This window comes from Rana temporaria, chromosome 1 (assembly GCF_905171775.1).
Source record: "Rana temporaria chromosome 1, aRanTem1.1, whole genome shotgun sequence".
In the NCBI taxonomy this organism is placed as follows: domain Eukaryota; kingdom Metazoa; phylum Chordata; class Amphibia; order Anura; family Ranidae; genus Rana; species Rana temporaria.
In genome coordinates this window covers 380,485,859-380,499,737 of record NC_053489.1, presented here as the reverse complement: position 1 = coordinate 380,499,737, position 13,879 = coordinate 380,485,859, and the positions used below count along the sequence as shown (strand labels likewise).

Here is a 13,879-nt window from a genome sequence, read left to right as displayed (position 1 = left end):
AAAATTCCAGTCAGACCACTTACCTGAGCAAGGGGCCACTACTTACCCGTCCTGCCACCACCGGCTGGAGGTATCCCAGACAGAACCAACGTCCGCTAAACGGCATGGCTGTCGGCCAGACACACTGACAAAACCATAAAAGACCGGTCATATGTGTGCCCTAGAACAAAATGTTCCCCGGCCGCCCCTGGAGCAAGGGGCCTGTCGTGGACGTCCCAAAGCTGAGCTGAGGGCCGGCACACGCTCGATGACCGAACATGGGGGGACTACAAGAGTCAAGACCCAGCCTGTCACCCAGTCGGCTGTTGATAGAAGAATCACAGGATTAAAAAATGCAGGAACAAAATAATAAAAAGCTAAAAAAAAAAAAAAAAATTGCAAGAAAAAAAATATCCAGAGTACAGGACTCCAAAAGTGCCTGACCTCTCCTGATGTTAGGCAGGAAAAAACTGAGGCTGCTAGAGCAGGGTGTGGGAAATACCCGGGGGGCCACGCCCCCTGGGAGGAGCTGCACTGAGGAATGTGTTGTTAACACTTAAAATGCTTTTTTTCTGCCCAAACTCTCCTAAAGGAAGCGGATATAACCCTACTGTCAAAGGATGCTGTGTCCGTCCATGAACGGAAGAGAAAAAAAAATTGAGTTTGGTAGGTCATGTTGGAATTTCAATTCATCAAACATCAGTAGCTTGCTGTTTACTACAGTGTGGTGTCAAAGCTTAATTCCATAATTTAGTCCACACTATCAGGTCCGGGTAGTCCAAAAATTAGGTAAATTGGGGTTTCTCCACAAAAGGGAGACTAGGGGAAAACCTATTTTGACTGGGGCAAGCCGGTTGGCCGCAGCCCCTGTGTTATGATCCATGCCCTTATCACCGCTCTCATTGAAATAGTCAGTGGATAGGAGCCCTCAGGCCCTGTATACAAGGTGAGAAATCGGGTAAGAGGTGGTGAAAAGGGGGTAAGGGGATTTGAGACCTGGGTCACACAAATGATAAGATTTCAAGGTATTGATAAGGGTAAGGGGGGGGGGGGGAGGAACTGCGGAATAAGGGGGAGGGGTGTACGGGGGGGTAGGAGAGAGAGGAGGAGACAGCTTATATGACAATATAAGGAATAATGTAGAAGATTTTGAAGAGAAATTATCTGAATTATAAGAATATGGTTAAATATGTTGTAGATATACATATAGTATTGTTTTGGTATTAAGGAGGTATAGGAGTATAGTGGTTAGATGAAGATATGGGGGGAAGGAGACAGTTCAAGAAAGACTGAAGTGCTAATGTATATAAAGGGGGGGAGGGGGAAGGGAGAGAAACAATAGATAAATAGAATGCAAGATATATACGAAAAAAAATATGGAAAAAAGGGAAAAAAAATCAAATAAAGAATAAAGAAGAGAGAAAGTTGGTTAAATATATGGTAAGGAAATAGAGGGCCATGTTATAGGATGCCGGGCACTGGCACTTGCCCCTGCTCTACAGCACCCCCACGATAAACGCTCTCCTCGGGTGGAGGATAAGCCGGAGGCGTATGGGGTTGTCCTTTTTTTCTTTTTTAATTGTTTTTTCTTTTTTTTTCTCTCTCTGTGGCGGCCCGGTCTCTGAGGGGACACCGGGAGACTACAGACGCGAGAAGGTAATCTTCGCGGAGGGGGGTTAGGGTTTTTTTTTTCTCTGTTCTGTTGGCTGGCGTTCCCCGCCTCCCCCCCCCCCCCTCCTGACAGCTAACCCTAGGTGTAGGATAAAACATGTCGAATATAACATTTACCTCGTATAATGTTAAAGGGCTGAATATCTCCGAAAAAAAGAGTATGACTATTATCAGAAGCACATAGACTCAAATCACAGGTCATCTTTATACAAGAAACTCATTTTAAGGGGGGAAAAACCCTGAATCTGAAAAATCGCAGGTTCCCGATAGTATACGATAGTACATCACAAAACTCAAAATCATGTGGGGTATCTATCTTGTTATCTAAACAAGTGGTGTGGAAGGAATCTGAAGTGATTAAAGATGAAGTGGGACGTCTGCTAATAGTTAAAGGAATACTAAACCAACAGAAGACCATGTTGGTAAATATTTATCTACCAAACGTCAATCAGATAAATTATCTGGAATCATGTTTACAAATGGTCCACCAACACAGGGAGGGAATACTGGTGATAGGAGGGGATCTGAATCTGGCCCTGGATCCTATAAAGGACACGTCGAAAGGTGTCTCTCATCTGTCATATATTAAATTAAGGAAAGCGAAAAAACTCCTACAAGAACTACAAATGATCGATAGTTGGAGGATGACTCATGCACAGGAGAGGAATTACACGTTCTACGCAGCTAGATACGGGTCATACACTAGAATCGACTATGTTTTTATCCTGCAAAATTTAGCGACATCTCTAGTGGATGCCACTATTGGAACTTTTTCGCTTTCAGACCATGCTCCAACAGATTGTACAATAAAATGGGGAGCCGAAGATAAGAAGGAATGACATTGGAAAATAAACGATACACTACTGAAAGATAGGAAGTACGAAGAGAAAATAAGGGAAGAATTAGAGGTTTTTTTTGAGACAAACGATACAGATGAAACAACCCCTTCCTGTCTGTGGGAAACGCACAAATGCGTAATGAGAGGCAACCTCATTGCAATGGGGGCACATAGGAAAAAGATGTTAAACGAACAGATAGACACAATGTTCAAACGAGTGGGGGAGCTTGAAACCGTACATAAAAAATCCCAGGCTCAATCAATAGAACAGGAATTAGATGCGACTCGAGAAAAATTGAACCTCTTGCTGATAGATAAGGTTAAAGCTAAACTAACAAGGGGGAGAAGAATATTCTATGAGTTTGGGAACAAACCAGGCAGAACACTAGCAAATGCCCTGAAAGGAGCACATATAGGTAATCACATCACACAAATTAAGACATCCAACGATGAAACGGTCAATACCCCACAAGAAATTGTAAATTGCTTTAATAAATACTATGAGAAACTATATCAGTTAGAGGACAAATTGACCGCAGAGAAGGAACATGAGAAACTAGAAAAAGCCAGGGAATATATTAAAGACACTCTGATGCCAAAAATATCGGAAGATATAGCAAGGAAAATGGACAAACCAATTACAATAAAGGAGTTTACGGATGCTCTAAAAATGCTAAAATTGGGCAAAGCACCAGGTCCTGACGGGTTTAGTTTAACATATTACAGGATGTTTACAGAGAAACTAGCACAAAGACTTATAGCAGCTTTTAACTCTCTGCTGGAAGGAAAAAAAATACCAAATGAAACACTGCTGGCACATATAGTAGTTATTCCAAAAGAAGGGAAAGACCCCTCTCAATGTGCCATCTACCGTCCCATATCATTGCTGAATGTGGACTTAAAGGTATTTACAAAAATTTTAGCCCAAAGGTTAATAGAATGTTTGCCAGATCTGATACATCCAGATCAAGTGGAATTTATACCAGGCAGGAAGGGGAGAGAGAATACACAGCGAGTGGTAAATGCAATATATCTAGCCCAAAAAGAAAAGAAGCCAATGATATTAGTAGCTAGTGACGCAGAAAAAGCGTTTGACCGAGTGGAATGGTCGTTTCTAAAAGCAACGCTGCAACACATAGGATTAGGAGAAGGGATGATGAGCTGGTTCACAAATTTATATTCACATCCAAGCGCGAAAGTTAAAATAGAAGGGAAAATATCCGACCCATTCGATATTCGAAATGGGACAAGACAAGGATGCCCACTGTCGCCCATAATTTTTGTTTTGACAATGGAGCCTTTCTTAAGGAAAATATGCGCTAATGTAAGGGGGTAGCAACAAAAGAATAGGTACAGAAAGTGGCGGCATACGTGGATGATTAAATTGTCTTTATAACATCCCCAGTTATCTCTCTACCTTCCCTAATGGCAGAAATAGGAGAATATGGAAATCTGTCCAACTTCAAAGTCAACCATGGGAAAACAGAAGCACTAGGAATAGAAGTAAAAGTGGAAATATTGGAGCAGATTAAAACTCACTTTGACTTCAGATGGACAGATTCCCATATAACTTATCTAGGAACAAAGATAACAGGGAATCTGAATAGACTATTCAAATTTAACCATGTATTGATGGCTAGGCGAATAAAATCAGACCTAGATAGATGGGATAAAGGAATATTTACATGGTTTGGGCGGATAAATATATTAAAGATGAATGTGCTTCCAAAAATCCTATATCTAATACAGGCTTTACCAATCAAGATTCCACAAAGTTTTTTAAGAGAACTAAGATCTAGATTCCTGAAATTTATTTGGGCAGGGAAACCAGCTAGGATAAGTAGAACTATTCTGACACTCCCTAAGGGAGAAGGAGGGATTGGATTTCCAGATCTAATAAAGTACCAGGAAGCAGCTCACCTAACTAAAGTTGTGGAGTGGTGTGGGCGGAACAAAAAACCCTGGATAAGAATGGAACAAGCGACGGTAGAGGTTCCACTAGAAGGAGTGGCATGGATTCCAGATAGTGAAATAACAACAGAGGTAAAGAAACATCCACTGGTAGGAGCCACCATACGGATTATTAAAAAGATTTTTGAAATAACGATGATGTCAAAATACCCAAGCCCACTGACACCGATTTTAGGCACTAGGGCTTTTCAAGCAGGAATGACAGACCCAAGGTTTAATGCCCTGCGACAGAGGGGTATAAGTAGAATCATACATTTCTCAAAAGATAACCGTCTAATGACAAGGAGAGAGATTGAAAGAGAAGGCATACCAGAATTAGATTTTCTGAGGCAGCTTCAATTAGAAGCACTCCTTCGAACAAAGGCAGATATCTATACAGTAGTGAGACCCCCGTCTAAATTTGAGCGGATATGTCTAGACGGGAACTCAATAAGACATTCTTTGTCTTATTTTTATGCAACATTAATTAAGCTAGACAGACCACAAGAATTTACGTTCATACAAGCATGGGAGAGAGATCTTAGACTAATATTTACCCAAGGACAAAAAGATAGGATATTAAGATTTACTCACAAGGCATCAGTAGCAAGTAAATATGAGGGGGGTGGATATAAAATATTAACGAGATGGTACAGAACACCAACAGTATTACACTGAATATACCTAGAGCCGTCAGATATCTGTTGGAGATGTCTCAAAGCCGAAGGGACATTAGTGCATATCTGGTGGGAATGTAGGAAAATACAGGAATTCTGGAAGATGGTAACGGAAACAATTAACACAATAACAGGAATTAATTTAATGGATAGACCATCGGCGGTTCTATTACTAGATATCCCACTGTCAATGGAAAAATACAAAAACTCGTTGATAAAAAAAGACACCTTGTCATAGCTGCGAGAGCGTGCATTCCCGCCATGTGGAAACAGGAGACTCCTCCATCGAGAGCACAATGGCTCGCAAAAGTAGCAGAGATTCAACAAATGGAAAATTTGACAATGGCATTGAAAGATCAAGATGAGAGATACCAGTTGACATGGGCTCCTTATGCGAGGTACAGAGAGGGGTAAGGGGAGGAGGGGTGAGGAATAGCCAACATGAACTCCCCCTTTTCTTTTTTTTTGGTGGGTGGAAAAGGGGAGGGGGGGACAGAGGGTAATAAAATATAGAAAGATAGAGAGGAAAATTGAAAGTGTTGCGAAAATAGGATAAAGGGGGGAGGAGAGGAGGAAGATGAGGTTTGTATCCATCGCCCTCTCAATTCTCTGATAATATTCGAATCAAACAGAAGAGATGAAATGTAATATCCTGTAACGTAACTCTTGAAATAAATAATTTATAAAAAAAAAAAAAAAAAAAAAAAATGCCTCATGATCCCACACAATCAGCCACCAGAGATACCGAGGCATCATCCAGGGGAGAGGTCAGCCGGCAATGGGCTGCTGTTAACTGGCCAGTCAGGAAGTATTTGTAAAAGTTAGGTGCCGCGAGGCCTCCCTCTTTCCCCCCCATTGCTGTTGTAGTATGGCCAATTTGAGACGAGGGACACTCCCCTGCCACAAAAAGGAGGAAATCATGCAGTCTATTGATTTAAAGATCGATTTTGGAATCCATACTGGAGAGTTTGAGGGTGTACAACAGTAAGGGTAACATCTTAATTTTAATCAAGTTTATATATTTCCAACGAGGGACAAAAAAAGGGTGATTTTAGGAGAAGTGTGGAGTTTCTTAGCTAGGATAATAATCAAAGGGGAAACATTCAGTGCGATGAAGTCAGTCACCAAATTTGAAATCTGCAGCCCCAAATATTTGATCCGCGTTACCCATTGTAGGGGGGTTGCTAGGATCAGCCAAATGAACACGGGGGAAGTATCTTGGACTTCGTCCAATTGATCTTGAGACCAGAAACCACTGTACATTTACCTAAAAGCGACAACACAGCTTGTAAAGAAGGTCAGGTATCCCCAATGAATAGGACTAGATCATCGGCATAAAGGGCTGTAATCTCTGTCAGCGTGCCCACGCTCATCCTCCAAATATGAGGGGAGGAGTGCAACGCAATTGCCAGGGGCTCTATAACCAGTGCAAAAAGTCCCGTGAAAGGGGGCACTCTTGTCTGGTGCCCCTGAATACCGGGAAGGTGCCCGACATCCCCCCATTAATGCGGAGAGCAGCCACCGGGTGATCATATAACAATGAGATCCATTTAAGGCAATTGGGGCCAAACCCCATGCGTTGCAATACACTTGTCATGAACCCCCAGTTGATGGAGTCAAAGGCCTTCTTCAAATCGAAGACGACCTGCACCCGGCCCACCCCGATGATGTACCGTTGCCCAACTGAGTGTGCGTGTACACCCTTCCTAAGGTTTATGTCAGTTGCCTTGTTCGGTATAAACCCAGTATGATCAGGTGATACCAAGTGGTGTAGAATTTTCATTAACCTATTGGCAATCATTTTAGTAAGTATTTTTAAGTCCATATTTAACAATGCTATGGGCCTGTAAGAAGAGCAGCAGAGAGGGTCTTTGTCTGGTTTAGGGAGCAATACCACATGTGCTTCAAAGAAAGGAATTTGGCAGAATCTCCGATTTAAAACATTCTCCATACAGTTGCAAAAGTTTGGGGGACACAATATCTAAATATTGTTTGTACCATTCTGCTGGGATCCCATCAGGGCCCGGTGCCTTACCATTAAGAAATGAGGAGATAGCAGTCGCCAATTCTTTATCAGTGAAGGGTGCCTCGTCTGGCAACACCGGTATCTGAAGGGGATCCAGCAGGTCAGTCAGAGCCTGATAATCATATGGAGGGACAGCAGAGTACTGTTCTGAATAATTAGAGCAATGCTCGCATTATACTCTCCTGATCCCTCACTAGGGTACCATCTGATGAATAGATACAGGGGATTGCTGTGTGTGCCCCCAATATCAGCAGTCAGATAAGTCAGCAATTGCCTGTTTTTATCCCCTTTCTCAAACAATTCTTCAGCTTTGTGCTTAAAAGGTACACTGGGTAAGGTTTTGGAAATTAACCAAGATGGCACTTCTGGCCATCTGCAGCGCTGTTACGGAAGAGGGGTGGAGCTTCTGCATGAGACTTTGCACATTGTATTTCATTAAAATATAATAAATATAAATCCCCCGGGTGGATGTCTTAAACACATCCTTCACCACAGGTCTGCCCACCGAGCCCTCATTGAGCTCCCAGTACTCCTGCAAGTGTGATGAGACCAGTGTCTCCACTGAGGACTCCGTCACTCAACCCTGATGCAGCCTCCAGGCCGCGTGACGGCCGCCCCCGGCAAGACTCACCAGCACCTGCAGGGGGGTATGAACCGAGACCCCCCCCAGCCTGGTAACGGACTTCCAAAATCTGAGGCAATAAACCCGTATCGGCAAATGCCAAATCTACGAGGGAGGAGGTGGTACTGACGTGGGAAAGGTAGGAGTAGCCTCTCTCACCGGGATGTTTCCACCGTCACACCTCCTCCAGAGCCGCAGAGTCTGCCCGATGCCTCAGGTCCATGTTCTGCATCCGGGTCGGGTTTGAGGTGTCTAAAGCATAATCCAGTATATTAAAATACTCAGCCACAAGTAGTTTCAATGGGCCAAAGGAGGCAACTTTCTAGGACCCGATATAACACTTCACGCTTGAAAGGGGGTGGAACATACAAGTTTGCTATTGCTAGGAGCTGGGAATCTACATTAAGGACCACCACAACATACCTCCCATGGGGGGGGGGGGGTCAGTCACCACATGCTCGACAGAACATGACAACTTTTTTATGTATTAGGATAGCCACTCCACTTGCGTATGAGAAGTGAGTGGAATGTATAGCTCTCTGTATCCAGTTTCTGTTTAGGGACAGTATTGTGTTACCTGTAAGATGGGTCTCCTGCAAGATGACAATATGGGGATTTTGGGATTTGAGAAATTTAAGGACCAACAAGCGCATATATTTGGAATTCAGTCCACAGACATTCCATGAAATGAGTTTGAGGTGACCCATTAAGTAGGGACATACGTATCACTAAGACAGGAGAAAATCAAATTAGGGGGGGCGAAAGGGGGAGAACCTGGACACAGGGAGCCACAGAGCATCACATTGCCTAGTACAGTACATAATGTGTAAATGCTGCTAACAAAAGGTCCCACACATGTGTAAGCCCTAGGGGCAAACACAAATCGTGAGGCAAAAACAAGGAGGTTGAAAAAAAAAAAGTGTCAGAAAAACAAACATTTGAAGAACCCAACTCCGTTTGCTCCAGGCGAAAAGAACCAAAAAGGGGAAAGACACAGCTGGAGAAACTTTAGTCCCAAAAACGTCAATCTTAGTGGAGTCATTCCGAGAGTTCATCCACTCCCAAGAGAAGAGTAGATGCATAGGTAGTTCCAAATAACATTAGGCAGAGTACCCTATAGTCCCGCAGTGACCAAATGGATCAGGACAATTCAATTTTTCAGGAGGGTAGCTGCGACAGAGGAACAAGGTTCTGGCTCAAAACCACAGCAACAGGAACCACAACGTCCAGCACCATCACTGCAAGAGTATAAGTAGGCATGTGTCCCTATCCGTCCAAAATCAAACCTGCAAAAGAAAAAAAAGAACAGGACCACAAGGCTAGGCAATGGAATCCAACCATTCGACTGCATCCTCAGGCAAGTCAAACATTTTTGCCGAGCCATGGTGAATAACTTTCAGGCGGCTAGGATACAGCATGTTGTACACCAGGCCCTTATCCCTCAGGCGCTTGAGAACATCCGTGATGGAGCGCCATTTCTTCTGTAGATCCGTAGAGAAATCAGGATATTGGTGTATGACAGCATTCTCGTACTTCAGCTCAGGGTGTTTACAGGCCTCCGATAGGATCAAGTCCCTGAAGTTTAGCAGGCGGACTAGGAAAGCATGTGGCCATGCGCCAGCAGGCCTCCCACCAGTGGGCACGTTCCACAACATACACTGGGGACAATTGTTGCAGGCTGTTGCAAGGAAATAATATTTCGTTTTGAACATAGTCTGTTTCCAGTCCCAACGGTCAGATAAGCCCCCTGCAGGAATGTAAGCTGGTACACCCGACTCTGAAATGTCTACGAAAGTCTTTGATTAGCCCCTTGGCAGACAATAGGGAGGTGCGACCGTCAACATAGGTGCAATGATGAAAGGATCAGCAATCTGTTGGAGATTATATGGACAATATCGCCCCCCAGAGGCTAGGTATGGCATGCCAATCACAAACAAGGGTGCGAGTCATGGAAGTGCAACGATTGGTCGATCAGATGGACGGCAATGGGAGGTAGTGTGAATGAGTAATGAGTGAGTTTTGTAAAAATGAGTTTGGTAGTCAGAGCTCAGTCTATTCTCTTGGGAGCAAGCTTGCAGTGAGGTTGTGGCTCGGTTGTCTGAAGGCCTATGCTGAAGCTACATGGACTAGGCCTCATGGAAGATGTGGTCAAGGCCTAGCTCTTTGAACACCTGAGCTCAGTCATGAGGAGATAGCTGAAAGGAAGTGTTGAGTATCTTTCTTTATTATCACCAGTATTGTTTATTAGGCCATAGATGTGTGTTATTAGAACGTGATATTCCCACTTTGGAAGAAATAAATGTAACTTTTTACTCAAATGCGTCTGTCTTTATAACTAGCATTATAGCCGTAAGTCTAATATACATTCTGGTCTTATATACTAGCAAACAAGGGACTCATGCACTTTAATACAGATGCTATAGTATTATATATATATATATATATATATATATATATATATATATATATATATATATATATATATATATATATATATATATATATATAAAAAATATGTTACCATATAGATAATCTAGATATATATTATTGCATGATTGGCCCAGGAGCAGTTTGAAAAACTGCTCAGCAAACACCACAGGGTTGGGGGGCCCTCCTCACCTTCTGGAAGTCTGACCACCCAAACATTATTGCGTCGGAGACGATTCTCTGCATCACAATATAAGGAAGTGGATAAAATCTTCAGCTCCCACTGGCATATCTTGATTATGGATAGGGTACTCAAACTCTCATTAACACCTAAACATGGGTTCATCTATAGAAGGGCTCCCAATTATGTGGGTGAAAACAAAAAAAGTGAGACCCACCCCGCAGACCCCCCTCCTTTTGGGATAAAGATGTATTCTATGCATGTAGAAAATGTTGTGCATGCAAAGAAGTCAGAACACCGATAAGAGCTCTTGATAAGTTTGCGTCTACCTCCAACAACAAAGAATTAAAAATTTAAGTAGTTTATAACATGCAATACGGCCTATGTGGTGTATGCACTCCAGTGCCCGTGTGGATTAATCTATATAGGCCGCACAAAAAGATTGTTAAGAATACGGATCGCTGAACATATAGCAAACATTAAAATTGGTTTTAAAGATCATAATGTGTCATTACATTTTAAAAAAAACATCATAATCAGGATCCTTTGGGCCTAAAATTCTGGGGTATCGGCCATCTAAAACTTTTTGGAGGGGATCCAATTTAGTGAGAGAACTCTCTAAACGTGAGACTCGATGTATCTTCTTAGTGGGTACATTACTGCCGAAAGGGTTAAACGTCAATCTAGACATAAATTGTTTTATTAGTGACTATTAACACATACTATATGTATTTTAATCTCTACTTCTGTCTGACCATTCCAGTTCTCTCCTAGTTCATGTAGAATTACAATAGTGTTTTTACACATATTTAAGAGATGCAGATTCTTCTATATTGATTTTTCAACACTATCTTAAAATGTATCCATAGTGGCCATACTCTCCCTATATTTACTATGGTTCACAATATATTTATACTTAAATATCCTCTATAGATTTTATTTTTATTTATTGTTCTCTATTCACCATCTTTTAATTTGAAGAATGTGTATTTATATATTTTAGTGACATAGAATTGTATATATTTTGTATGCGTAATATCTCAACTTGTATAAGCATGAGCTTGAAATACCATTTATATTTTAATGGGATATTCTTTAAAAAAATATTCTTCTGATCACTAGTATTATATGCTTGTATGCAATTGTTATTTGTATTGTTCTGGGTATCCTAGTTTTATTATTATTGCTTTTAGTAGAGTGCATTTATTGAGGCTGCTATATATGTACATGTTACTATATTGTTCCACGCTCCATGGAATGCTTTGTGCTGTCCCAGCCCAATCAGGATGCAGTGATGAGCGCCCGTCATCTGCTGACATGTGACAAAGTGACAAAACGCGTCATGGCGTGACCCGCACGACATCCTGGAAGTGACGTTTGTGCTCCACCATCCACTGTTTCCTACCTGGAAGTGACCGCGGTATTTGCAAGGAGACGCATGCTTCCTCTTGGAAGGCTGATTGGTGATAGCGCCCTCTTGGGTAAAATTTGTATGCTTGTTGATATTGATTCAATGTACGTAGTTAGTATTATTAAGTGGTCTTCTGATGTATGGGAAGTTTGATCATAATAAACAGGATTACGCTATGAGCAAACATTCTTGTATTTTATGACTTGGGTTGGAGCTCTTGTATGCTAAGACAATTGTTTACCAACATCTGTGATGCTCTGAACCATTTCCAATATCATCTACTACATAAACAACTTTTAACAGTGGTGTTGGCCACTTGTTTACCAGTATAACAGTTAAAACATTTTAATCCAGGAATTGGACCGTCTTATTTTTATACTGTCGTTTTGATATATGCACGCACACACACATTTCAGAAAATCTTACCTTTTTATTACTGTCAGAATATGACCGAGAGCTCCCCCTTTCCTTCTTCGCATTTGCAGAAGAAAATGTTGCCTTTTTGTTAGTTTCTTTTTCAGAATCCGATGATGAAAGAGCCCGCTTTACTGATTTAGATGGCTGTTTTTCACTATGGATACTGTCACTATCACTGTCTGCACAGTTTCCCTTGTCAGCTTTTTTTTTTTTACTCTCTTCTTCCTTTTCCTCTTCCCTTAACCGACGCAACTGCTCCTCTTGCTCCCTTCGACGACGTTCCTCAAGATCTCGTTGCCTTTCTTCATCTCTCTTCTTCCACTCACTTATGCGATCTGGTGAACTATCACTTAAAGAAAAATAAATCCAGTTAACATTGCATCACTGCACTAGGAATTCATGTTATACACAGTTTAGTAAATCTAGCAACTTTGTACTGATAATCATATCATTTTATTCAAAGGGAAAATCAGTGCTCCTCCTGCTATTTCATCTGAGAAGATAGACTTTTTCCAGGAAAAGAAAAACAGATCAGAAATACTATCCAACAGCATTCTAAGAATCAACCACTTAAGGACCGCCTAACGCCAATATACATCGGCAGAATGGCACGGGCACGTACCTGTAGGTCGCCTTTAAGAGCCCAGCCGTGGGTCGCACAGGACCCGGTCCGACACTCCGTGACCGCACCCGCGGGACCCACGATCGGGTCACAGGTGTGTGTAAACACACCTTCCCCGCTCTTCTCTGTGGTAGTGACACTGATAGTCTGTTCCCTGATATAGGGAACGACAATCAGACGTCACACCTACAGCCACGCCCCCCCCCCTACAGTAAGAATCACTCCCTTAGGGCACACTTAACCCCTTAGCACCACCTAGTGGTTAACCCCTTCACTGCCATTGTCCTTTTCACAGTAATCAGTGCATTTTTATAGCACTTTTTGCTGTGAAAATGACAATGGTCCCAAAAATTTGTCAAGTGTCCGCCATAATGTTGCAGTCACGAAAAAAAAATCACCGTCATTACTAGTAAAAAAAAATAATATATATATTAATAAAAATGCCATAAAATTATCCCCTATTTTGTAAACGCTATAACTTTTGCGCAAACCAATCAAATGCTTATTGCAATTTTTTTTTACCAAAAATAAAATAGAAGAATACGTATCTGCCTTAACTGAGGAGAGATTATATATATATATATATATATATATATATATATATATATATATATATATATATATATATATATATATATATATATATAGATATTTATTATAGCAAAAAGTAAAAAATATTTAATTGTTTTCAAAATTGGTGCTCTATTTTTGTTTATAGCGCAAAAAAATAAAAAAACGCAGAGGTGATCAAATACCACCAAAAGAAAGCTCTATTTGCGGGGGGAAAAAAAGACGTCAATTTTGTTTGGGAGTCACATCGCACGGCCACGCAATTGTCAGTTAAAGCAACACAGTGCCGAATAGCAAAAAGGGGCAATGTCCATAACCTGCATAATGGTCCGGGTCTTAAGTGGTTAATAAAATTTTGAACCGCGGGTGCATCTAATTTTTATTAATATAGGGTTATATTGCCTTAAAATGTCATCAAAAAGCCAATTTCAGTAATTCAACTCAAAAAGCCAAACACTTTTTATAGATGCATAACACAGTAATATTTT

General features: G+C 41.5%; 1 protein-coding gene across 3 annotated transcripts in view; it reads right to left on the bottom strand.

Annotated features, from left to right (window-relative positions):
* Positions 1–13,879, bottom strand: part of HDGFL2 (HDGF like 2) — a 742,998-nt gene that overhangs the window by 512,401 nt on the left and 216,718 nt on the right. For all 3 annotated transcript variants that reach the window (XR_005742112.1, XM_040322524.1, XM_040322523.1), the window contains exon 9: positions 12,209–12,548. Coding sequence is in view for 2 of the 3 variants with exons in the window: in XM_040322524.1 (XP_040178458.1) it covers positions 12,209–12,548 (340 nt within the window). In the remaining variant the exon portion in view is untranslated. The remainder of the gene's footprint in view (positions 1–12,208; positions 12,549–13,879) is intronic.